At 38.3% G+C, this 25,520-nt stretch overlaps 1 protein-coding gene across 3 annotated transcripts in view; it reads right to left on the bottom strand.

Annotated features, from left to right (window-relative positions):
- ELMOD1 (ELMO domain containing 1) overlaps window positions 1-25,520 on the bottom strand; it is a 76,677-nt gene that overhangs the window by 34,302 nt on the left and 16,855 nt on the right. For 2 of the 3 annotated variants that reach the window (XM_025356777.1, XM_025356780.1), the window contains exons 2-5: window positions 14,194-14,295; window positions 1,736-1,881; window positions 1,570-1,598; window positions 627-724 (exon numbers count right to left, since the gene is read on the bottom strand). In XM_025356777.1, coding sequence (XP_025212562.1) covers window positions 627-724; window positions 1,570-1,598; window positions 1,736-1,881; window positions 14,194-14,210 — 290 coding nt within the window. In that variant the 5' untranslated portion in view covers window positions 14,211-14,295. Of the gene's footprint in view, window positions 1-626; window positions 725-1,569; window positions 1,599-1,735; window positions 1,882-6,838; window positions 6,975-14,193; window positions 14,296-25,520 lie in introns of all 3 variants that reach the window. The other variant, XM_025356778.1, reaches the window with a different exon arrangement.

Raw genomic sequence — 25,520 nt, 5'->3', positions numbered from 1 at the left:
GTCTTTAGTGTAAAATTTTACTGAAAAATTGCTGTACCCAGTGGAAAATATGAAGCTAATTTTAAATGTCACGAACATTGCCAAATGCATTTTAATACTTCCAAGATGAGAGGAATAAATTAGGAAGTTTTAAAGTCTTCATATAAAAACCCTTTCTCCCTCCCACACATGCCTGTCTTCTTGACAAGCAGGTAGAAATGGTGTCCAAGATTCTCAGTCTGTCATAAAGTAATATTCATGAAGGAAGTGAAGGACTATTCTAGATGAAACAGAATCAGCTTAAGCACATTTACAATTTGAACATTTACTGTTAGTGTAAAACACAGACATCAGATGGAGTGATTGCTGATGAATGGACTCATCTTTCTCTATCGGGGCACCCATCACAATTTCTTACATTCATTGCATCTGAGAAGCATAAGCCACAAAGGAAGTACAAAATTGCTGCCATTTACAAACATGAAAAAGGTACTTTTTTTCTCTATTCTTCATCTGAAAGTCAAAATATGGCAGATGATTATTTTAGGGAGAGAGGGAGGGAAAAAAAGAGAGGAGACAGAGAAACACTAAATTTGTGGCCATATGACTTGTGTTCTGTACTTCTGACATAAGAAACATATTCTTACTGTGGATTTATGTCAGGATTAATTTTTTTCAGTTCCATGATATCTTCTATAGTTTTTTCAATAGCGTCAGGGTGAACACTCACAGAAGTCTGCAACAGCTGGAAAACATGTTTCAATCAGTTTTCTTTTCATTAACACCAGAGGCTTAATCAGTATCTACTGGGATACAGGCTTCAAGCATTCGCTTAAGCTTCTATATGAAGATTTAAGTTAAAAGCAAAAATTGATTTAGTGTACTTGAATCCTAATAAATTTGACGTTTTCACAATGGGGGTGGCAGTGCAATTTTCCTGATTACTTTAATCAGGAAAACACATACAATTTTTTTGGTTTTGTTCTTACCATTTTCCTGTTTCAAGCTACCTATATTGAAATGTAATATTTTCATTTCCTTGCCCAACATAGTTTCTATTGTTAATGGGCATTAAGTTTATGACTAAAGAGTGAGGCACATGGGGGAGATAGTCTTCAGGATGCCAAAATTAATAAGATAAAATTATCAAGAACCTTGAAAAAGAAAACAGGTTTTCTTTCTTATGTGGATGCTCCACTATGCTATAAAAGCTAGCGTAGTAGCTTCTTTGATATTATTGAAAAATCTTCAGTATAATGTTAAATGATTTCAATATTGAGGAAATAGTAGGGAGTTAATATTGTTCCCATGTTCAAGGAATATTTATTTTATGATGTGGGAAGAGGTATAAGAAAGGATTCATTTGACAATAAAGTAATAAGTACTTCACAAACCTGTCTAGAAATTCACATACAGTGGCTGTTCTCATGTAAATAGTACAGTGGTTTGTAATGGGCAAATGATTATTTCTTCTCAGTTGGCAGTTTTCCTAGCCAATGCTGTATTTTGGTTTCTTAGAATTTTCACTTCTTAGGATAGAAGTAAGCCTCCAAGTGAAAAAAAAAGCTGCTGAAAAATAATTTTACTTACCTTACTTTTAGAATCCCTCAGTGATGTTTCTGTGAAAGCAGTAACAAAAACAGTCATTCAAAGATTATCCTTTACACATGGTTTAGAATTACTACACTGAAAGATAACATTGTATCCTCTATCCTACCAACTCTACCTTTTGCTTACTTCTTTGTCTCAGGCTTACCGATTTTCATGGTTCTAGAAGCTCCTGGCTTGGTATTGTAACAGATCCGCTGTAGTTCACATCTTCCAGTTAGCTTCCTCATTACAAATTTCAGGCAGCGCCACAGAAATTTACAGTAAAAATACAGGCATACCTGGATCAACATTCTGTGAAAAACAAAAGACAGCACCCTTCCAATAGAACTCTGGAAGAAAAGAGAAAGCAGCCACCACCAGCAAGAAAAGAAGCCCAGGAGAAAATCGGGGTTAGAAAAATCACCTTATACTTAACATATATTTCTAGTCCCATGTTACTTTATTTTGCAGTAGCTACACTTACTATGGCTGTAAGAAACTCCAGAATTTTCTATTCTAGTAAATTTGATATTCCAACAAACGGAGGATGAAGCATTAGAATCTTTTCTTTTCCCTCCTTTGCCTAAAAACATCTTGGAAATAAATGAGTGCCTTGAAAACAGAATCCTTTAATACTGCTTGTGTTTTAGGAGTCGCCCCTCCCTTTGATGGGGGGAAGAACATGCTTTACTCTTTTGCCTCCATGAACAGCCTCTCAGCTTGCCCTTGTCCATTTCCAGCCCCTCTCTAGTGCCCTCCTTACCCTCCACCAAACCTACTATTTGATTCTTCCCTTGCTGTCTCCCTCTGCTTTCCCTTAGGCATTGCAGACCTCCTTGAGGACTTGGTTGTAGCCACCTGCCTTTTCTGCCGACCTATCCTAACATTCCCTGACCTTGTCAGAAGCCCTTCTCACCAATTCACTGAACAAGCACTATTGACCTTTGATTTTCCTAGAGGTGACAACTTTCTGTAATTTAAATGTTTCAAAAACTCCTCTTGAGAAGTTTGTTCTTGGCTCTTGCTGAAGAAAGTTTTCTTTACTGTACACTGTACCTCACTCCAGCAATACCTCAACAAATGACGAACCATATTGTCACCAGTCATGTCCTTATTCACACATCTATGGCCCATGTAAATCCATCTTTTATGATGACTTTTAATTTTAAAAATGTGAGTGCCTACTATTTCATGGTACGGTTCAGAATTTCAAAAATGACTCAAGCTTTAGTGGTAAAGAGGACTTATTATCTGGGAACTTATATATTCAACCTATCTTCTCTTTGTACTGTACATTCCCAGGAGGCAGAATTATTTATATTACTTCCTTTTGGTGTCATTTGGAAAAGATTTTTCTTTGTTATCAAAAGTTCACTAATTCCTTCCAGTTCTAAAATAAGGTGATGCGTGGTCACTCAGATATACTGGAGTAGTTAACTAGTAGCCTCCACAATGTGATCCACCCCTGAAAAAGAATCAAAACCTTGGCTGTGTTCCTTTCCTCAAATTGCTCTGGTTCCAATATCTTCAACAGCCTTGTGTTAAAAATAAAAACTCGAACAATCTCATTTGCACAAAGGCATGGGGTTTATATCTTATAAAGGAAATGGAAAGAAACAGTACAAAACAACCAAGCTGCTACACTGAGATAACATAATGGAATGTTTTGCAGGCAACAAGATTATGTCCTAGAATATCTAATAACATGAAAATGTCCATGATATGTTTATCAAGTAGAAAAAAGTTAAAAAGAAATATGTATGGGATAATCTGCTTTTCCTTTAAAAAATAAAACAAAAAATTTTAATAGTATCATATAAAGCAGGATATACAACAAAAATGTTAACAGTGGTATTCATTGGTAATAAAATAATCAGTAATTTTTATTTTCTTTTTTAAGAACATTTTTGTAACAAATATGTATTATTTTATTTAAAAAATGAAAATTATAACTAAAATTATGATACATAAAATGATCACCAAAAGCCATTATAAAAGTGCATATAAAATTTCCATGTATAGTCAGTACAAAGTCAACCAGATTCTCCTGAAAGACAAAAATGGATTTACCATATTGTAAAGCCTAACATTCAACTGTTCTAGTCAAATATATTCTAAGATTGGTTAGGATTTAGTTTAACAGCTTCCAAAAAAAAAAAAAACCACCCCAAACAACAACAACAACAAAACCCAGTAGCCCTAAAAATAAATTTAGTGGGATATTTTAATTAAACAAGTGAGAAGATTTATAAAGCCTCAGGGCTGGGCGTGGTGGCTCACGCCTGTAATCTCAGCACTTTGGGAGGCCGAGGTGGGTGGATCACGAGGTCACGAGGTCAAGACCACCCCGGCCAACATGGTAAAACCTCTCTACTAAAAATACAAAAATTAGCTGGGCAGGTGGTGCATGCCTGTAGTCCCAGCTACTCGGGAGGCTGAGGCAGGAGAATTGCTTGAACCCAGGAGGTGGAGGTTGCAGTGAGCCCAGATCGCGCCACTGTACTCCAGCCCGGCGACAGAGAGTCTCTGTTTCAAAAACAAGCAAATAAAAAAACCTCAGCTTGCTGTCTTGGAAAATGTTTTTCATTTTCTAACTACTGGATAGCTATGCCAAAAAAAAAAAAAAAATTGAGCAATACCTTGTTAACTGGTCCCTAGCCAAATGGTAATGATATTAAGTACTGGGATATATATGTATATACATTCACATATTAATATATACTATTAATTACTAAGTCAAAGATAAACGCTTTCCCTAATATCTGTTCCATGTGCAATTTTCAGGGAAGTCCACCCCATCTGTGGGCTTGCAGCTCAACAGAAGCTACCTTTTCGTGTGGCAGAACTTTAGCACAAGTGAAACTATGTGATAATCCAGTTCTGTTTGTACTAAATCTTCCTAGAGAAGAGGACCCTTATGATTGTTCCTGGAGTGTCTCCGTATTCTTCCTATTCAGGTTCCAAGGCATCAAATAGAGCTTCAATTAAGCTACAAAATGTTTTCCCTGTGACCTCTGTATCAGGTCTACACAAAAAGGAGGCTTGAGACCTAGAAGTGTCATCCTAAGTGGCAGGAAGTGTCCATATATAGAGTTACCTACAGCCCAACTCTAATTTCTCCCACTGGCCTCCTTGTATATGAGGAAAATGGCTGTGTTACTGTTTTGCATCAAGACAGTCTTACATCAAAAGGAAGAAAAGACATCACATTCTGTTTGCTTTTATCTTTTTAAAAAACTTCCTTGACGATGCTCATACTGTCAAAGACATGAAAGCCAGGAGAAATCCACAGTGGGGGTTAGGGATGAAGCATCATTTCTTAGGGTTCACCACTCTGAGGTAAATCACATCTCTCTCACATAGTCATAAACAATTTCAATTATGCACATTTCAATTATAAAATGATATCTATATGCTGCTTGCTCTTTCATAATTCCCGGGCCAACAGGACCTGATAATGCTACTTACTACCCAAGAAATATTCTATTTTCTCCCCTTATTTTTCTAATAGACCAATAAGCCCACAAATATTTAATTAAAACCTCAGCTTGCTATGCCAGGTACCATATTTTCTTGCTATGCTAGTTACTATATTCTTTTTAATCCAGATCATCAGATCAAATTATGTTTTGACAGGTGTAATTTATTTTGTGTGTAGGTTATACACCTGGCCCAGGCACATCATGATCAGAGACGGAAACACCAGGGTGATCCCTTACTCTGGAAACAATATACAACTTGCTTCCTTATAAAAGGACCAACTCCTCAAAACCTCCACTTGAGCAACTCAGGCTGCCATCAAATACTGCCAGGAGCTCACTTCTTAAATTATGTGGACCTATTTAAGTCCCTAAATCACAAAGTTTACGGAAAAAAACTGCTGAGCATCAAAAGCAGAACAATAAAAATGATTAACTATTTTTAGAGAATGTTTTATTGGCTTGACATGTTTACCTTTAAAAGGAAGCAATTAAGAAATAGATCTGTAAATGCTCTTGAGCTAATCCGTGGTTGTTTAGGAAAGAAAGGAAGAAAGAGAGAAAGAGAGAAAGAGAGAAAGAGAGAAAGAGAGAAAGAGAGAAAGAAAGAAAGAAAGAAAGAAAGAAAGAAAGAAAGAAAGAAAGAAAGAAAGAGAAAAAGAAAGAAAGGAAGAAAGGAAGGAAGGAAGGAGAGAAGGAAGGAAAGAAGGAAGGAAGGAAGGAAAAAGGGGAAGGGGAAGGAGAAGGGGAGAGGGAAGGGAAGGTAGAGACAAGAGGGAAGGGAGGGACAGGAGGGAGGAACAGGAGGGAGAGAGGAAGGAAGAGAACAAGGAAGGGAGAGAGAAAAGGTGTATCTGTTTCTTATTTGAGTTTAAGGCTTTGGGGATTCATTGTACCCTTTCCTCCTTTCAATTTCATTTGTTTTATGTCCTTTTTTTTTTTTTTTTTCATGACTGCATGCTTTGGGAGGAGGCATTTCAAATGCACCTGTGAGACAGAACCCACGTACTCTCTCTTGCACCAGCACTAATCTCCACCTCCTGTTTCACCCCCTCTTCACCTCCTGAACCCTCTGCTCAGGGGGTTTATGATTCTGCTCCTTTTCCTTCCAGGCTGAATCAGGAAACCAATGAGATTAGTTTTAATTGGGCAATATTGGCTTTTCTTCTTCATAACGTTAGACTTAGTTTTCTTCATTTTGATGGAAGATTCTTGACTCACTACTACAAAAATCTGTTAGATTTTGTAGGAACAACAATTAAATCCTCAAGACTAGATGGAGAAAATACTGATCACCACCTCCTCTTTCTAACAACTACATGCATAAGCAGCAGTTTTTTGTTTATTTCTGTTTTTTAATCACAGCTTTTTGATAGTGCTCCAAAAAGAGCTACTGTAGCTTCCTAAGACGAATGCCTTGCTTCGACACTGGGAGAACCTGATTCAATAATAAGAGCTACTACACATGCTCCATTTCCAATCTTTTCTGTTACTACCTTTTATTAATATGCTGCAGAGTGATGTTTATGGCTGAGTTCACAGCGGTGTTCTTCCATAAAGCAATCATGATCACGTTTATTATTTAACATTCATTCTCTAGTTTGAACCAGAATAGCCACCCAATGTAAATTATTCGAAATGGATCACATCTCTGCTACCAAATAATAGCAACCTCCTGTCTTGTGGCACTTTGTTAGAGGAATCTATTCAGGAGGGATGGGGCCTCCAAAACAGGAAATGCACCTAAAACCATGTAGCCCCTTGCCTGTGGGGTGAGGGGGTGTGGGTACCTGTAATGCAACACTACTCCATCATCTTAAATTTGTGACTCTGACGTCTTCTTTTGGAACAATAAGAGAAAAGTGGCTTATTTTGAACAGTTTCAATGAATGTGCTAATGAAAGTTAATTCTTGCTTGAAGAAATCCTGTAATAAATAAAAAGTACACTATTGTTGATGAAAGATACGTACAAAAATAATCACGGTTCTTGGTTCAAACCACACTTTCCCAAATGAAACACTTTTCATCTAAACGCCATAGAGAAGAGCAAGCGGCTCAATGTCCCCAGCAGTTCATTTAGTTGCTCCATTGAAGTTCCTAAGCAGGGGCACTGACAATCAGCTGAGAATTAACTTACCAGTAGGTACGTTGCCTAGTAAATGGGACCATCTCTCTAAGAGCTCTCTGCTAGGAAGAGAGGCAGCAGAGGACTTGGTACATGAACTGGAAATGTGAAATCACACAAACAAACCATCCGTGGGTCTCTAGGAAAACAAGAGTGTTTCTTTCCTATAGAGCAGGTGAGAGGTTCCAAGATCCCATGGCCAGACAGCATGGGGCCCTATGGTTTTTTCCATTATTCTTTTTCTGAAGAGATCACACTAACTTCTGAACAGTAAAAATTAAAGGGATTGGGGGGTATATATCTATCATGGATCAATGTGATTCAAAACTATACTGCTGTAGCAAAGGGCACTCTTTTTATAATACATTCCAGGGAAATTGTATCTGAGGCCTTACAGAGCACTAGCTGATTGTGTAACAATTAAAATAAATAAATTATAGTGTAACCCTTTCCTTTCAAAGAAAAGGAGGTACAGGTTTCTCTTAATTTATTAACGACATCATTATTCAACTAAAATTTTGATGCATAAATACACTTTATAAGATTTATTTCTATTTATTTATTTTTCAAGACACAGTCTTACTCTGTTGCCTAGGCTGAAGCAGTCTCAACCTCTCTGGGCTCAGGTGGTCCTCCTACCTCAGCCTCCCGAGTAGCTGGGACTACAGGTGTGCGCCACCATGCTCGGCTAATTTTTGTATTTTGTATAAAGACAGGGTCTTGCTGTGTTGCCCAAGTTGGTCTTGAACTCATGGGCTCAAGCAATCTGCCCACCTCAGCCTCCCAAAGTGCCAGGATTACAGGGATGAGCCACTGTGCCTGGCTACAAGATTTATTTTTTAAAATCAGGTTATTTTTTACTCTTTGGATAATATTTTTATTGACTTATTTATAAGGAGAAGCAATGAACACATTATAACACATTATACTTTGACATTTTAAAAGTATTTAAATGCAACCTCAAATATAAACTTTTATTGGTAATTATTTTTAAGGCAACTCAAATTAAGTAAATATACAAATAAAGGAAAGTCATCAAAGGTATTATTCATGCTCCATCATCCATTATAGGGTTCAAAATATTCTATAGGGGATAAGAAATAGGCCTGTTATTATTATAAATTTGCTACATAATATAATTCAAAAAAATTTAAACAACCCAGTTAGAGGACATGCTCAGTATTGTGAACAAATTCATTTTTGTTAAAGATCTAAAGCAGCTGAAAGAAAGAGATTTGAAATGAGTTGGGGGAAAATGAAAAATGATAATTGAAAGGTATTTCAATTTATTTTATTTATTCCTTCATAGAACCAAACACAAAATGAGACTGACTGTGCAGTACAGAAGAAACGAGAGTGGGAAATATGGCGGTGGAAAAAGTGAACATGAGTCAAGAACTGATTTTCGCAGCAAGCCATATGACCTCCCTGTCCACAAGGAGCTTATAGTCTAGCAAGGAAAAGGACAATAAAAACAAAAAATTGAAAAACAGTGTGACAGTTCTATAAAAGAAAAACACCCAGGGTGTTGGAGAGGCAGAGGAGAGAGAGAGAGTACATTCCTCTGAGGTTGGACAGGAAAGTCAACTTTGCCATCCCACAAGGACAGCCAGAAACAGCCTGGAAAATCAGCGTGCCTTCCTTGCTTCAGAACAAAAGTGAAAATTCCAGTGAGCATGTTCTCACTCATAGGTGGAAACTGAACAATGAGATCACTTGGACACAGGAAGGGGAACATCACACACTGGGGCGTGTTGTGGGGGCGGGGGAGGGATAGCATTAGGAGATATACCTAATGTAAATGACAAGTTCATGGGTGCAGCACACCAACATGGCACATGTATACATATGGAACAGACCTGCACATTGTGCACATGTACCCTAGAACATAAAGTTAAAAAAAAAAAAATTCCAGTGAGTAAATGAATGAAATTCAAACTAACATTTATTGAGTGCCCATGGCTTTCGGTTATATTGCTCATGCTCTGTGGGAAGAGCTTAACAAACAGCGAAGTGGCCAAAGAGTTGGCCCTGAAAAGCTGAGAGAAAGCCAAGGGGTGGGAGAGCTGGAATGTACGTGATCCAGCTCCCAGAAGATCTCCGACAACAGCTTGAGGGCAATGGGCAGACTTTGGGAAGGTCACCTACAGGAGATTGCCTAGAAAAAGATGCAGGTTAACATATTTCAGTGAGAGTGTGGACACAGCTTTTGTTTGTTTTAATGTAGGGAGCAAAATAATTTAAAATATATGTGTGTGTATATATGTACATATTTGTGTTGATATATATGTGTCATATATAAGCACACATACATGTACAAATATATATGCATACATGTACGTACCATAAAAAAGAGAACACTACAGCTGAAAGTAGCAGTCTACAGTGAGAGAGGTATTTGGATGCATAGGCCATAAGCGTTCCCCTTTTTAGGACTTAGCTTCTATATCTTGTAAGCTCAGTCAATGCCTCAAGCAATGCTAATCAAATTCTGGAACAACTACATGTTCCCGCACCTTCTGCTCTTCAAAAACAATGGAAAGTGGGTCATGCTGAATAAAAAGTTTGACTAACTTGTCTGGAAGTCAGACTTGGAGTCTAGTCCCAATCTGCCTCTATGAACTATGAGACTTTGGAAAGGTTACTTTGCTTCTCTGGGTTTCTTCTTTCTCACACATAAGGTGAAGGGATTGGAGTAGATTTCTGGTTCTAAGAGAAGGCCAGACGTATTACAAGGGGAAAAGATTTTTTTTATCCCATTTTCCTTTCTCTTTGAGGTGCTCTTTAAGTCAGGGTGAAAACGTTGCCATGCCCTGGGCTGCTTTATGCTGTGCTTGCAAAGGTGACCAAGAACTGCTCCTGACTTGATTTTTGCAACTCGTCTTCTACTCACCCCAAACAGGGTCTACATCTAACAAACTTGGACCTAGTGCTTATGGCATCAGTCATGCCTTCTTGGCCTTGTTTATAGCATCCCACATCTTCCATCTTTATTTTAAAATATTAAAATCCTAGTCCTTCCTTTCTCTTAACATTGTCTCAAGGAAGTGTTTTGTGAATATTCCTTCACAAAATGTCTGTAACCTGTCACTGATCGCATTCCTTTATATATCTTAGTTTTGTATGCATACGCCTCGGCTCTTACCAGGTGGTGTGTTACTTTGGAACAAAGACATCTCACATTCGTTTATTTTTGAGATGGAGTTTTGCTCTGGTTGCCCAGGCTGGAGTACAGTGGTGTGATCTCGGCTCACGACAACCTCCGCCTCCCGGGTTCAAGAGATTCTCCTGCCTCAGCATCCCTAGTAGCTAGGATTACAGGCACCTGCCACCATGACCAACCAATTTTTGTATTTTTAGTAGAGACGTGGTTTCACCTTGTTGGCCAGGCTGGTCTTGAACTCCTGACCTCAGGTGATCCGCCTGCCTCAGCCTCCCAAAGTGCTGGGATTACAGGCATGAGCCACCATGCCTGGCCCTCACATTCATTTTTGAATCACCCACAATACCTCACAGTAGGCTCACAGTAATGGGGTAATGTGATACAAACATGAGAAACAGCTCGGAAGTCAAAAAGGCCTGCATTCAAACATCTGTGTGCCTTTGTTTAAGTCACTTAACTTTACTAAGCCTCCTTGTCCTCCTTTGTAAAATGGGATACTATGTCTTACTAATTACATTTGCTATGAAGAGAGAATAAAAGTGGCATAAATACTTGCATTATTAGCTACGAATGCACACTAAATGAATTAGTGGACCAAGATATTAATCAAGTATGAATGACTTAAAAATCCAATTTGTAGTTATTTTTGCTGATTGTAAGCCTTTATTTACCTAATCATACTAGAAAAATAGGTTTTTCCCTCGATTGCCTCAAAGTTGGGACATGGGATAAGTGTGCTGTATTGCTCAGTTCCTCCCACAGAGGTTTGAGCTTGGCAGATATTTTCCTTTCCTCTTTTCTGCTGGAGGAAGGAAAATATGAGGTGAGATCCAGGGCCAAGAAACAGATTCTGAGACTGGAACAGTTGGAAGCAATGATTTATATGGGGGACTTTAAAATTTTCCTTTATTAATTTCCAAAATTAATCATGTTCTGGTAACTTTAAAAAATATACCCTCAATAACTAAATCCCAATGAGGGAAAAGATCTTCAGCACAAGTCTTCAGACTTCTCTGTAATACACATTAACTGAATTAAAGTTAGTAAAATATATTACAAAAATGAAACCCTAAGCTTTTGTTCTAGCTGGGACTTAAAAAATGTTCCTTCTTTTTCTGATCACATGTAGGTATGTTTTGTTATCCATGTTATTCCATGTTTTCTTTTTCTTTTCTTTTTTTGTTTTTGTTTTTGTTTTTGTTTTTGAGATGGAGTCTCACTCTCTCGCCAGGCTGGAATGCAATGGTACGATCTTTGCCCACTGCAACTTCCGCCTCCCTGGTTCAAGTGATTCTCCTACCTCAGCCTCCTGAGTAGCTGGGATTACAGGCATGTGTCACCACACCCAGTTAATTTCTGTATTTTTAGTAGAGACAGTTTCACTATGTTGGCCAGGATGGTCTCAATCTCTTGACCTCGTGATCCACCTGCCTAGGCCTCTCAAAATGCTGGGATTACAGGCATGAGCCACCACGCCCAGCTTCATGTTTTCTTTTCATGCACATCATGGCTAAAGTCAGATTGGATGATTTGGGGATATATATCCAAGATCCCATTTCTATCCTCAATTTAAAATACACACTTTAGCCAGGTGTACTAATCGAATAGCATTTATTCCTTATATTTCATGTAATTTTTGACATAGATTGAATATTTTCTCTATTCCTTTATGCTCTGAATATTTATACCATTAATATATCTGATGGTAGCAATTGGGTATCATGTATCTTAAATGTGGATCAAAATCCATTTTTTCCCACAACCTGGTTTCTCTAAGGTTAACCTAATTTCTTCTGGGACTGTGCATGGAGCATTTCATTCTAGAGCATCTCAGAAGTTGACAGATTAATCACTGCGTGGGCTTTTAAACAATGCTGAATTCTTCCCTGTGAAAATCAGCTCCTCATTCTCCATAATACATTTGCTGAGCTCAGGAACTAACACCTGATTCATTCAGGCTTTGCTTACATAACCTTCTCTTTGGTTGAAATGAAAAGATCGCCAAAATCGTCCAACATCTGTGGAAATGGACTATAGAAAATAAATCAACTAAAGAAGGGAAATGATCAAGTTTCCTTTTATTATTTCAAAACCAATGGTCAATGAAAATCCTCAAGTTTCTGTTTTAATGTACAATCTGTTATCCTAGCTTTAGTTTCACATAGATAATCAATGCCATATAATATTTATAAAATATACACTCCAAGTTACATGAAAAAAATGTTTATCAGAACACGTAACTAATAGGGATGTGTTGGTTCTGTAACCCTTGGTGCTAGTCTATGCAAAATTACAGTGGTATATTTTCACTGTACCAGTTCCAAATCATCATATACAAATTAATTTAAAAATATACTCTCTACTAAACATGTTGCACCTATTCAGTTTAACAATAAAACTAACAGAACCAAAAGCTACTATTTTTCCTAAAATGACTGGTTTTGAGGTGGCTCAAGTTTTTCTAAAACAAATGAGACACTGAGGAAGAAACTGAGTAGCACAAGGCTTGGTAACCTCACCACCATCATCACCACTTTTACAAAGGAAGCTCCTAAATTCTAAGCTTCATCTCACACTAAAGCTTTCTGTTAACAGGATTCCACAGCTGAAAGACCCCATGTTTACATTCAGGAGGTGTGCACAAATGCCAAATTTTCATGAATATAGAGATAGGTCAGTTAATTACCATGACAACCAAGAACATATTAGGTCAAATACTTGGCTGGCAAATGTCCTCGTGATTTTCAAATACTATATTTTTACACAACTGAGATCAATACTATTCTGTACAATAAAACAAATGCTGATGCCTGTAAATTGTTCACAGTAATCTCCTGAGAGGTTTTCACAATTCTAAGATCCAGTAAACTACCAGTAGCTGCCTCAAAACCCAGTGAATCCTACACAAGCTGATCTGGGTGCTCCGGAAACAACAATGGAACCAACACCACTGGAGGGGGGCGGGGGGGATCTTAAATTATGGCCATTGAAGGAGTCAAACCATTTCTTAAAAGATACAAGTCTATTAATTTGCTTAGAAAACACAAGCCCGAGCGAAAGACAAGAACGTGTAACAGAGGAAAGTCACCATCTTGAGGAAAAGGAGCCCGATCTTCTGGAAAGTGGGCTGTATTTTCTCACATTCAGGACCTAAGTTTATTTTGCCGTATTTTAATACTATGCAAAATTTATCTGGGAATTCCATTAATAGACAACTGAATGGCAGTCAATACTCTTGAAAATAATTATAACTTTAGGTCCAGCCAAATGGTTTTCAAAACTAAAAAAAGATCACCCCAAACATACCAATGTATGGCAAACTCTGTCCAGCACAGTCTTCAGGGAACCAACAATTGATACAAATTTCAGAGACATCAATGAGGTAAGAAGAGTGGACGCTTAGAACATATAGTTTGACCCCCACAAAATTTTAAAATGCCCATATGGATTGGCCAGCCACCCAAAATCTAAATTAAAGGATATTTAAAAGGACACTTATTTCCAGAAAATGATTTTGCACAAATTGTATCAAGTGATTCATTGACAGCTATTTCCTTAAACCTTTCAGGCCAGCGGTGTACCATTGTGCAGAGACAGGGCACCAGGGCTGTCTCAAGTGCTTTTGTGCCCACACTCTCTCACTATCTACAAGTGCTCTGTCTTGTCATCAACACATACATAGAGTTAGCAGAGGAATTTTGTGGCCAAGTTATTCTTGGCAAAAATGCAATGCTATTTCACAGACTCTTAGGAGAGCTGGTCACAGGATCACAAATGATGACTGGTAATACTACCCTAACCAGTGAGGAGGTTTCTCCACTGCAGAGGGCCTGGCCAGGGAACCGCAAACACATACCTCAGGAAGTGCTTCATGGTGCCCGTGTTGACTGTCCAGATGCTATACGAACTGTCCTCAAGTAACTGCTTCCAAATTTGCCTTTGTCAAAGTAAGCGTCAACTGTGGGAAGAAATTAGATATTAGGTATATTTACTAATAAGGCTGGAAGCTGCAAAGCAAAAATTTCTGCTTACTGAGGTAAGCAGGTAACATGCCAGCCACCCAGAACATTATCAACGGAACTGTCCACAGAGCAATGCAATTCAATGGATGGAGATTACAGTTATAGACTTTCACTTTATAATTATATTAATACAATTAGCCTTTCATTTTAAGTCACTTGCTGGAATAATTATGAATTTCATGAGCAATCTCTGCAATATTAAGCTTTTCCTTTATTTTGAGTATTGTTCCTATATCTTTAGGAATAGTATTCATAAGAAAAATAAAAATGAAGAACAATAAAATGAACCATCTGGATTTCCAGATATCCAATAGTCCAAAATCTGGCGGCCCCAACTTTGTAGAAGTACAACTCAAAAATAACTGGAACCAACTAATTTTAAGATAAAAGATAACTGTTAAAGAGCTCAAGCTCAAGAATAACCTAAAGAGCAAGATATTACAAAGAAATGAATGATGCCCCAGGCCCCATTGTCTTTTGGCACGGTGAACAGAGCAGTGGGATTTGATATTTGCATGGCACTTTTTGGTTTATGATTTGCTTTCACAACGTGTATATCAGGTTATCAGCCTTCTTCCTTTTGATAAGGAGGACACTAGGAGCAGCCTACAAAGCAGCAAGTTAGGATAAGAGGGGATAAAACAGACTATAGAAGAGAGAGTGTCTGCAAGTGGAGAGAAGTTATCTCATGAGAAAAAAGACAAATGGAACATCCACTGCAACAGCAATGCAAGGAAACGAATCTACATTCGAAAAAGAGCTGCAGGCAGAGACACATTGCCAACTAGAACAGCCCAGAGTGTGGGAACTCATACTTAGCTCGAATAAAAGCTGGTCTCTTATTTAACACATTTATTTCTGTAAATATTCCATACATGCTTGAAAAAACTGTCTATACACCAATTTAAGACTGTGGTTGCTTTTGGGAAGAGAGGTGGGGTTTAGGATTGGAAGGAGAAAAACGATCTTCTTAACTTTGTGTGTTTTATTTCTTAAAATATATCTGAGGAGAAATAAAAGGAAAAATAACGTTTATTCATTTTGAGTGGTGGGAACATATATTATCCTTTGGACTTTTGTGGCTTTTATAAATGAATCCAAATTTTAATTTAATTTGGTTAGTTCCCACCAACACTCAGATCATAGTTTCTAATATATTCAACAATAAAAGCATCTAGGGGACGTTAGGGAAATGGTTGATTCTAAAGCTGGGTCAGGGCAAGGTGAACCCGAAGCATCTTGCAGCACAAGATAGTCAAGAAGTGCTCAAGGTAAACAAAATAGATGTGTGTCAAATAAACACAGCAGCCAACTGAAAGAACTCCCAGTGGTCAAATAATTGATGTAGCTACTCTGCCCTCAAGTAGGTTGAGCAGGCCAGGTGCCCTGGCTCACGCCTGTAATCCCAGCACTTTGGGAAACAGACGGGCAGATCACTTGAGGTTAGGAGTTCGAGACCAGCCTGGCCAACATGGAGAAACCTCATCTCTACTAAAAATACAAAAATTAGCTGGGTGTGGTAGTCCGTGCCTGTAGTCCCAGTTACTCGGGAGGCTGAGGCAGATGAATCACTTGAACTGGGAGGTGGAGTTTACAGTGACTCGAGATGTGCCACTGCACTCCAGTCTGGGTGAAGGAGTGAGACTCTGTCTCAAAAACAAAACAAAAAACCTCCCTATCTCTTAAATATAAACTGGACATATGGTTTTCTGAATACAGTGTGGAAAGGGGAAAAAAGAGTAACTACAGTAGGGCTGGGAGCAGTGGCTCATGCCTGTAATCTCAGCACTTTGGAAGGTGGAAGCAGGCAGATCACTTGAGGCCAGCAGTTTGAGACCAGCCTGGTCAACATGGTGAAACCCCATCTCTACTAAAAATACAAAAATTAGCCAGGTGTGGTGGTGGGCACCTGTAATCCCAGCTACTTGGGAGGCTGAGGCAGGAGAATTGCTTGAACCTGGGAGGCGGAGGTTGCAGTGAGCCAAGATGGCGGCGCCACTGCACTCCAGCCTTGGTGACAAAGGAAGACTCTGTCTCAAAAAAAAAAAAAAAGGAAAGAAAGAAAAGAAAAACCTGACAAACACTGCCTCAGCCAGGTGATCAAGGCTAAGATCACCAGTGATAAGTCATGTTGATAGCATGTAACCTTGACCTGATATAATGAAAATGGCACTTTACCCCCCAAAACCTATAACCCCAGTCTAATCATGAGAAGAATATTCAACAAACCCCAATTCAAGGGCATGCCACAAAATATCTAATCAGTGCCCCTCAAAACTCTCAAAAGCTTAAAAAACAAGGAAAGTCTGAGAAACTGTCACAGCCAAGAGGTGCAGGCCAAAGGAGCTATGACTATTACACGTAATGTGGTATCCTGATTGGATCCTGGAATAGAAAAAAGGACATCAGGTAAAAACTAAGAAAAAGTGAATGAAGCAAGGACTTTAGTGAATAATACGGTATCAGTATTGGTCCATTAGTTGTGACAAATGTATCATATTAATGTAAGATGCTGACAACAGGGGAAAGTATAAGGGAACTCTCTGTACTATCTTTGTAACTTCTCTGTAAATCTAAAACTGTTTTTAAAATAAAAAGTTTATAAAATATGTTAACGCCTGCCATGCTCTAGACACAGTGAGGAACTAGGGATACTATAGGGTAAACAAAAGGGGCATGGCTCTACCCTGTAAATGCAACAACCTTTGGGGAGGAAAGGAGAGAAGATGACATAGAGAAACAAATAGGGACTCACATACAGTATTACAAGTGGAAATAGGTGCTGTGGCAATGAGTAGGAGAGATGCTTAGCCTAGATGTAGGGGTTGGGGGTTCTCCAGATAGCACATGCAAAGCCCTAAAGGCAAAAGAATGCACAATATCTATAAGAGAGAAAGTTCCAATATGACTTAGTGTGGTGCTCAGTGAGAGGGATGGGAAAAATAGTGATGGCAAGATATGGAAAAGCAAGTAGGGTCAGATCAAGAAGGCTTAGTAAGTAATGTTGAAGTTTGAACCTTATCTCAAGAGCAATAAGGAACTATTGAAAGTGTTCAAGCTGAGATGTGACGAGATCAGATCTCTAGTTTAAAAAATATACTCTGACTCCAGCCTGGGCGACAAAGCGAGACTCCGTCTCAAAAAAAAAAAAAAATACTCTGGGCCAGGCATGGTGGTTCATGCCTGTAATCCCAGCATTTTGGGAGGCCAAGGCAGGTGGATCACGAGGTCAGGAGATCGAGACCATCCTGGCCAACATGGTGAAACCCCATCTCTACTAAAAACACAAAAATTAGCCGAGTGTGGTGGTGTGCGTCTGTAGCCCCAGCAACTCAGGAGGCTGAGGCAGAAGAATTGCTTGAACCCAGGAGGCGGAGGTTGCAGTGACCTGAGATCGCATCATTGCACTCCAGCCTGGGCAACAGAGACTCCGATTCAAAACAAAACAAAACAAAACACTCTGATTGTAATATGAAGAATAAATTGTAATATGAGGAATAAATCCTATACCTAAAATTATAGGTATAGGATACCATCTACAAATTTGTTGCAATAACCCAGGCAAAGGTAATAATGGCTAAGGCAATGGACAGACAGAGGTGTGAAAGATATTAGAGAGTTAAAAGGTAGACTTGATAGGACCTTTGTTAATTGATTGATTGGGGGATGGTTGGTAAAGGAAAAGGGGGAGTTGAACATTATGCCCATGTTTGTGGCCAGCAACTGGATAGACAGCAGAATTATTCATTAAGATATGATATTTTGGAGAAGCACATTTGGGGATTTGGGTGTACAAAAGATCTCTGGAACATTTTTAGTTTTCAGGACAAAGTGGTAGAGTAAAGATTCATGGATCTGAAGGTCAGGAAGACAGGTCGGAAACAAAGATTTGGGCTTCCTCAGCATGTAGATGGTAATTAAAACCATAGTTCAGAAGGAATTACTAAATAAGTAGCATATACGACACTTGTTCATAACAAAAGCTCTTTGTCATTAGAATACGATTGAAAAAGAATTCTCATGCAACTAAGGTAGTAAAGAATGGATTGCATTTTAAAAATAGTTTTTCTAAATTTTTAAGAAGTCTGTCCCCTTAAGTGGTTTGATTTCAGTTAGCTATAAAATTGGTTTACCTAAAAAAAATTTTATTTCTTAATGATGTGAGATAAGTGAAATAATACTTCAACTCCCCACTCTTTACATAATAGTTCTTGAATTTATCCCTTGTAAAAACTTCTTGAATGCTTATGTGTCCAACATTGTGCTGAGTAATGCAGCACAGTTTAATACAGTAAAAGAGCCTTACAATTAAGAGAAAATTTGGCAAATATGGCAGGGAGTGTGCATGGTGGTTAAGAGCACAAGTTTTGGAGACAAAGTTCTGGTCTGGGATCTACCACTAGCCAAGCGGCAGCCTTAGACAAGTTGCTTGACCTCCCTAGGATTAAATGGGGTAAGTAATTAAATGAGCTTGTAGGATTGTTCTAAGGATTAAATGAACCAAAGCATGTAAGGCGCTCAGCATAGTTACAGGTATTTAATACACATTCAGTGAGTAGCATTTATTATTAGTATTATTATTTTGTCATTCTTATTGTGTTCTCCTCTAAAGTAAAAGATCATTTTGTCAAGTGAAGAATCACTTAGGAGAACAGTTAAAATAAATTCTCGCAAGTTGATGTGACCTGAACTGGGATGATGACTGTTGGGAGGGAGAGAATTGAACAGAAGTAAAAAATATTTAGATGGTAGAATCAATTGGACTTACTGATTGAATGGGAAAAGTGAAGGGAAGGAAAATAACCATTAGTTCTAATTGTCTGTCCCCCAAACAGGAAACAAAGATAACAATTAGATCTCATTATCTGTCCCCCAAAGAGGAAACACTAAAAATGGCTTTGGGTGGCAGAAGAAGCCTGTGCGAATGCTATTTAACTCATTATTCACAGGATATTCATTAAATAATTATGCTAAATGTTTTATATAGAAAACAAAAAATTACTGTTCATTTTTAAAGTCAAATAGCTTTGTTTTAAAGGAGACCCACTTGTTAATGGTCCATTTACTATTAATTAGACAATCTGTGTTTAGCAAATCATGGCTGTGTGTGAGATATTCTGAGCCCACTATTGATAAGAAATGCCCTTCGCATTATTATTTTTCCATGAGTGGTACTGAGTTCATCTATTTCTTTCTACTAAGCCTCCGCTATAGCCAAACCAACATTTCTCAAGTGGTTCAGTAGGACCTAAGTATGGGGAGAATGTTTTCAAAATAATTTCAGCTTTTATTTTAAATTCAGGGAGTTTATTTGCAAGTTTGTTACATGTGTATGTTGTGTGATGCTGAGGTTTAGGTACAATCGATCCTGTCACCCAGGTAGTGGGCATAGTAGCCAATAGTTTTTCAACCTTTGCTCCCCTCCTCCCTCCCAACTCTAGTAGTCCCCATGGTCTATTGTTGCCATCTTTATGTCCATAAGTACCCAATGTTTAGCTCCCACCTATAAGTGAGAACATCTGGTATTTTGTTTTCTGTTTGTGTGTTAATTTGCTTAGGATAATGGCACCCAGCTACATCCATGTTGTTTCAAAGACATGATTTCATTCCATTTTATGGCTATGTAGTATTCTATGGTATATACATAACACATATTCTTTATCTAGTTCACTGTTAATGGGCACCTTGGTTGATCCCATGTCTTTGTTATTGTGAACAGTGCTGTGATGAACACATGCATGTGTCTTTTTAGTCGAATGATTTATTTTCTTTTGGATATATACCCAACAGTGGGATTGCTGGGTCAAATGGTAGATCGTTTTAAGGTCTTTGAGATATTGCCAAACTGCTTTCCACAGTGGCTGAACTAATTTACCTTCCCACCAGCTGTGTATAACATTCCCTTTTCTCCTAGCCTTGCTAGCATCTGCTGTTTTTGGACTTCTTAATAATGGCCATTCTTGCTAATGTGAGATGGTATCTCATTGTGGTTTTGATTTGCATTTTCTTCATGTCTGTTGGCTGCTTGTATGTCTTCTGTTGAGAAGTGTCTGTTCATGTCTTTTGCCCACTTTTCTTTTTTCTTTTTTTTTTTTTTTTTTGAGATGGAATCTTGCTCCATCGCCCAGGCTGGAGTGCAGCGGCTCAATCTCTGCTCACTGCAAGCTCCGCCTCCTGGGTTTGCGTCATTCTCCGGCCTAAGCCTCCCAAGTAGCTGGGACTACAGGTGCCCGCCACCACGCCTGGCTATTTTTTAAAAAATATTTTTAGTAGAGACGGGGTTTCACTGTTTAGCCAGGATGGTCTCGATCTCCTGACCTTGTGGTCTGCCCGCCTCGGCCTCCCAAAGTGCTGGGATTACAGGCATGAGCCACTGTTCCTGGCCTTGCCCACTTTTTAATGAGGTGCTTTGGTTTTTGGATGTTGAATTGTTCAAGTGCCGTATAGACTCTGGGTTTAGACCCTTGTCAGATGCATAGTTCTTGACTATTTTCTCCCATTCTGTCTGTTGTCTGTTTACTTTGTCAATAATTTCTTTTGCCATGCAGAAGTTCTTTACTTTAATCAAGTCTGGTTTTAGACCCTTGTCAGATGCATAGTTTGTGAATATCTTCTCCCATTCTGTCAGTTGTCTGTTTACTCTGTTGATAGTTTCTTTTGTTGTGTAGAAGTTCTTTAGTTTAACTAAGTCACACATATCGATTTTTGTTTTTTGTTGCAATTGCTTTTGAAGAGTTAGTCATAAATTCTTTCCCAAGGCTGATATCCAGAATGGTGTTCCCTAGGTTTTCTTTTTTGTTTTTTTGTTTTGGATTCTTATAGTTTGAGGTTTAACATTTAAATCTTTAATCCATCTTGAGTTAATTTTTGTAGATAGTGACAGGTTGGGTTCCAATTCCATTCTTCTGCATATGGCTAGCATGGTATCCCAGCATCATTTATGGAATAGGGAGCCCTTTCAGGATAGGGAGAATTTGAGCTCACTCTTCATCTGCATAGAGTTCTAACAATGAGGTGGCCATGATACACTTCTCCTGTGTTTTTATACATCAGCCTATTGACTTTAATACAGTTACATGTAAGCTTGGTAAGCTTGGTTTATATCTGTTTAATTGAAAAATACAGACATTTAATTTTTTTTTTTTTTTTTTTTTAGACAGGGTCTCACCCTGTCACCCAGGCTGGAGTGCAGTGGCCCGATCTTGGCTCACTGCAACCTCCACCTCCTGGGTTCAAGCAATTCTTGTGTCTCAGCCTCCCGAGTAGCTTGGATTACAGGCATACACCACCACATACAGCTAATTTTTGTATTTTTAGTACAGACGGGGTTTTGACATGTTAGCCAGGCTGGTCTCAAACTCCTGGACTCAAGTGATCTGCCCACCTTGGCCTCCCAAAGTACTGTGATCACTTTACCACCAGGCCTGGCCCAGATATTGACGTTTTTGTTTGTTTAATTCAGCTTTACTCAGTTATTAGTTACATATAGAAAAATTCACCCTTTTTGTTCATACAGAAACTTTAATGCCATCTGTTTCACAAAAATCAGGATGAACATAAAAGTCACTCTCTGTGCTATACCTTCCCAAAGACTTCCTCTCTACAGGTGTTTTTCACCGGAGGGGGACATTAGAATTACCTGCTCTGTGTTACTAATAAATCGCTAATATTGTTCCAAAATGATCTGTTTCATGTCTCTTTCCGCTCTGGACTGTATGCTTTTCTAGGACACCCGTGGATGGGTATATTGCCTGACACACTGCTTGCTTAATATATACTTGTCAAAATGAACTTTGCACTCTTTTAGAAAAGTACTTTTTTTAACCAGCACTATTCAATCACAGTACTAATAAAACAAACTGAAAATCTCCCAACTGGAAGAAAACAAATCTGTAGATTTATTTTTAACTAAAATAAAGAATATGATTATAATCCTGGGTTCACTAACGTGTACCCCTGATCTGTAGCAATTTCTCTCAGTGTGTACACGGACATTGCCCTGAACTCATCCAAAGGGAAGGATCAAATGATTGTGCTTTTCATATCAAACGCCCCTAGAGAGCAGTTGATACTTCAGTGCTATGCTATGAGGTTATCTGCCTCGTCTTTTTTTTTTTTTTTTTTTCCAGCTGGGAGAAAAGGGGCAGTAATGAGTGTGGTCTGCTACTTCTGAAAGCTCATCCTCTCACCTGGCATCAAGAAACCTGCCTTGCTTCCTTTGAGCAAGAAGCCCCCTGAGGCTCTTTGTAAAGTGCTACGGGGTAACCCTAACTCTTAGAAGTCGATCTCTCTATTAAGCACCCCGGGGAATGAATTAGAGACTCAACTAGAAGGGACGGAACCCCTTTCTTTAAAATCTTGAAATCCCTACATGAGACAAAGAAAGTTACTTTCTGTGTAGCCCTTCACATTCTAAGTTTAGCCCCTGTAACAACCAAAAGACTTGTGGACTCATACTGTTTATACATAAATAAAAGGTAATCTACAAAGTAAATACTATTTCATTTTTATAATCTTCCTAATTTGAGATTACCCCAGTTTAATAAAAAGTTGTGGAGAGCACATTTACAAACAAAATTTAATTTTAAAAATTACGTCTTAGCTTAAAGTTTTGTAAAATTAATAATAATAGCTAATATTCACAAAGTGCTTATTATGTGTCAGGCAATATGCTATAAGCTTTACTCATATTAACTCACTTAATCTTAACTGTCATCTTATGAAGTGAATAATAACAATTATCTCCATTTTGCAGCTGAAGAAATTGAAACACAGAGAGGGTAAGGAAACTTCCAAGGTCACACAGCTAGGATGTGGCGCAGATTCAAACCCTTTCAGCTTGCCTCCCAAGGTAGTGCTATTAATCACTTTCCTGTGCGGCCTCTGGAAACCAAAGGTAAACTTCTGGACTGACATGAGAATGAAGAGAATACATAATATATTCATTTCAAACTAAACTGCAAAGCTGGGGATAATCAAAGCCAGGAGGTACATACGCATCTAAATAACAGTGTTCCACTGGGAGCTACCTGCAGGACTCCCAAATAAAAACAGTTACCCTGCCACTGAAAACTAACCTCTTTCCTTTCCTGGAGCAAATTATATTACAGATCTAGAAGTTTCTAAACCAGAAAATTTTATGGGAAGAAATTATACAACGGAGCGAAAATACATGAGTTTTATATTATTCTTTATTGAGGCTACATTTCCAAGGCAATAAAAACTGTTGGCAGTATAATTCTGAAATAACTAGAAGTAAAAATATCCCCCACCCAAAATGTAAATCAAGGCTTTCTAAACCTTGGGTTTAGAAAATTCGACGAAATTCAAGCTTCCGGTCCACACTGTAATTTATGTGGTGATTTCGGTCTCCAGTCTTCAACTTTTTTCTTCATTTCAGTCTACTCTGCATGCTTCAGTCTTCATAATATATCACACCTTTCCCTTTATCGGTGAAAATATGTTATTTTTTTTTTACGATACATAAAATATATCTAGTGGCTGGTAAAACATTTCAAATCACCTAGGAGATATAAACTAACTTGAATGAGTTCTTGAATTCATTGGAAAGCAGAAGTTCTATGGTCCTTTAGGTTTCCCTAATTGCTTCTTCTCGTTTTCTTTTCAGGCTATAACACCAGTAGGAGAAAAAAATCACAAGGGTCACCCTCAAAACACAATTACTGTAATTAGTAATAACTAGAAGATGAAAACATGTTCCATGTTCCACTCTCCTAGATTTAGATAAAAAAGAGAAAGGTTAGGCAAAGTTTTTGTTGTTGTTGTTTTGTTTCGGTTTGGTTGTTTTTTTTTTTTTTTAGCAGTAATGAAAAACAAAAACAAAAAACATTCCATTTAACAATAAGGTTTTGGGCCGGTGGGGGGCAGGCACTGGGAGTTCACACACAATTTGACTTTGCCAATGATACATTCAAGATCAGCAATATCTAAATTATTTGCCACTGATTAATTGCCAAAGCTTGGGCTATTCTCATTTCAGGTGAAAGAAGAAAGAAAACAATGACATGTAGAACCATAGCCTCATAAATAATAATGTTTATAGTTTTCTCTCCTAAAAATAAGATTGATCCAAAGCTGATCTGGGTATCAGAAGGAAGCCTGTAGCTAGTTTGGTTCAATACCATTTGTCCTATATCTTTTTTGTTTGTTTGTTTGTTTGTTTGTTTTGAGGCAGGGTCTCAGTCTGTCGCCCAGGCTGGAGTGCAGTGGTGCAATTGCAGCTCACTGTAGCCTAGACCCCTAGGCTCAAGCGATCCTCCCACCTCAGGCTCCCAAGTAGCTGGGACCACAAGTGCATGTCGCCATGCCTGGCTAATTTTTATATTTTTTGTAGAGACAGGGGTCTCACAATGTTGCCCAGGCTAGTCTTGAACTCCTGAGCTAAAGTGATCCGCCTGCCTCAGCCTCCCAAAGTGCTGGGATTACAGGCATGAGCCACTGTACCTGGCCTGCCCTATTTCTTTATTATACTGTGTCACTTTAAAGCTTTTCTAAAAGTAATTGAGAAAGTTTCAATGACAATTAAAAACTACTAGTAAATTCTCTTTAATCTATGTGAAAATTTTTAGTTTCTCTCTTGAATGGTCTGACAGTATGTACATGTGGCCCTTCTAGAGTCTGATGAAATCAAGACTGACATCCCTCAATCAGCCCATCAAGTGGAGATTTTGGAATCAAACAGAAACAGATACAGGCTTCTCTTTTTCCACTCCTTCTTCAGTGATGGCTATATCTGGGTGAGGTAAAAGGACGCTACTCTGTATTTATATGATTTTTAATTGACAAACCATAATTGTATCACACTATGATTAGTATGTATATATATATAGAAAGTAGAGAGATTAAGTCAAGCTAATTAACATATCTATTATCTCATTACTTTACATTTTTTATGGTGAGACACTTGAAATGTACTCTGTTAGAAAGGCAACTGAAAAAGTTGAAAAAGGTCAAAACTAACAGATAACTGAGCCAATGTAGGTTTTTTTGTTGTTGTTTTTTTGAGACAGCGTCTTGCTTTAACGCCCAGGCTGGTGTGCAGCGGTGCAATCTCCACCTCCTAGGATCAAGCAATTTTTCTGCCTCAGTCTCCTGAGCAGCTGGGATTACAGGCACATGCCACCACACCCAGCTAATTTTT

The sequence above is a fragment of the Theropithecus gelada genome, chromosome 14 (assembly GCF_003255815.1).
Source record: "Theropithecus gelada isolate Dixy chromosome 14, Tgel_1.0, whole genome shotgun sequence".
NCBI classification, from domain to species: domain Eukaryota; kingdom Metazoa; phylum Chordata; class Mammalia; order Primates; family Cercopithecidae; genus Theropithecus; species Theropithecus gelada.
The sequence above is the reverse complement of the archived record's forward strand: the minus strand, read 5'-3'. Positions and strand labels throughout refer to the sequence as shown.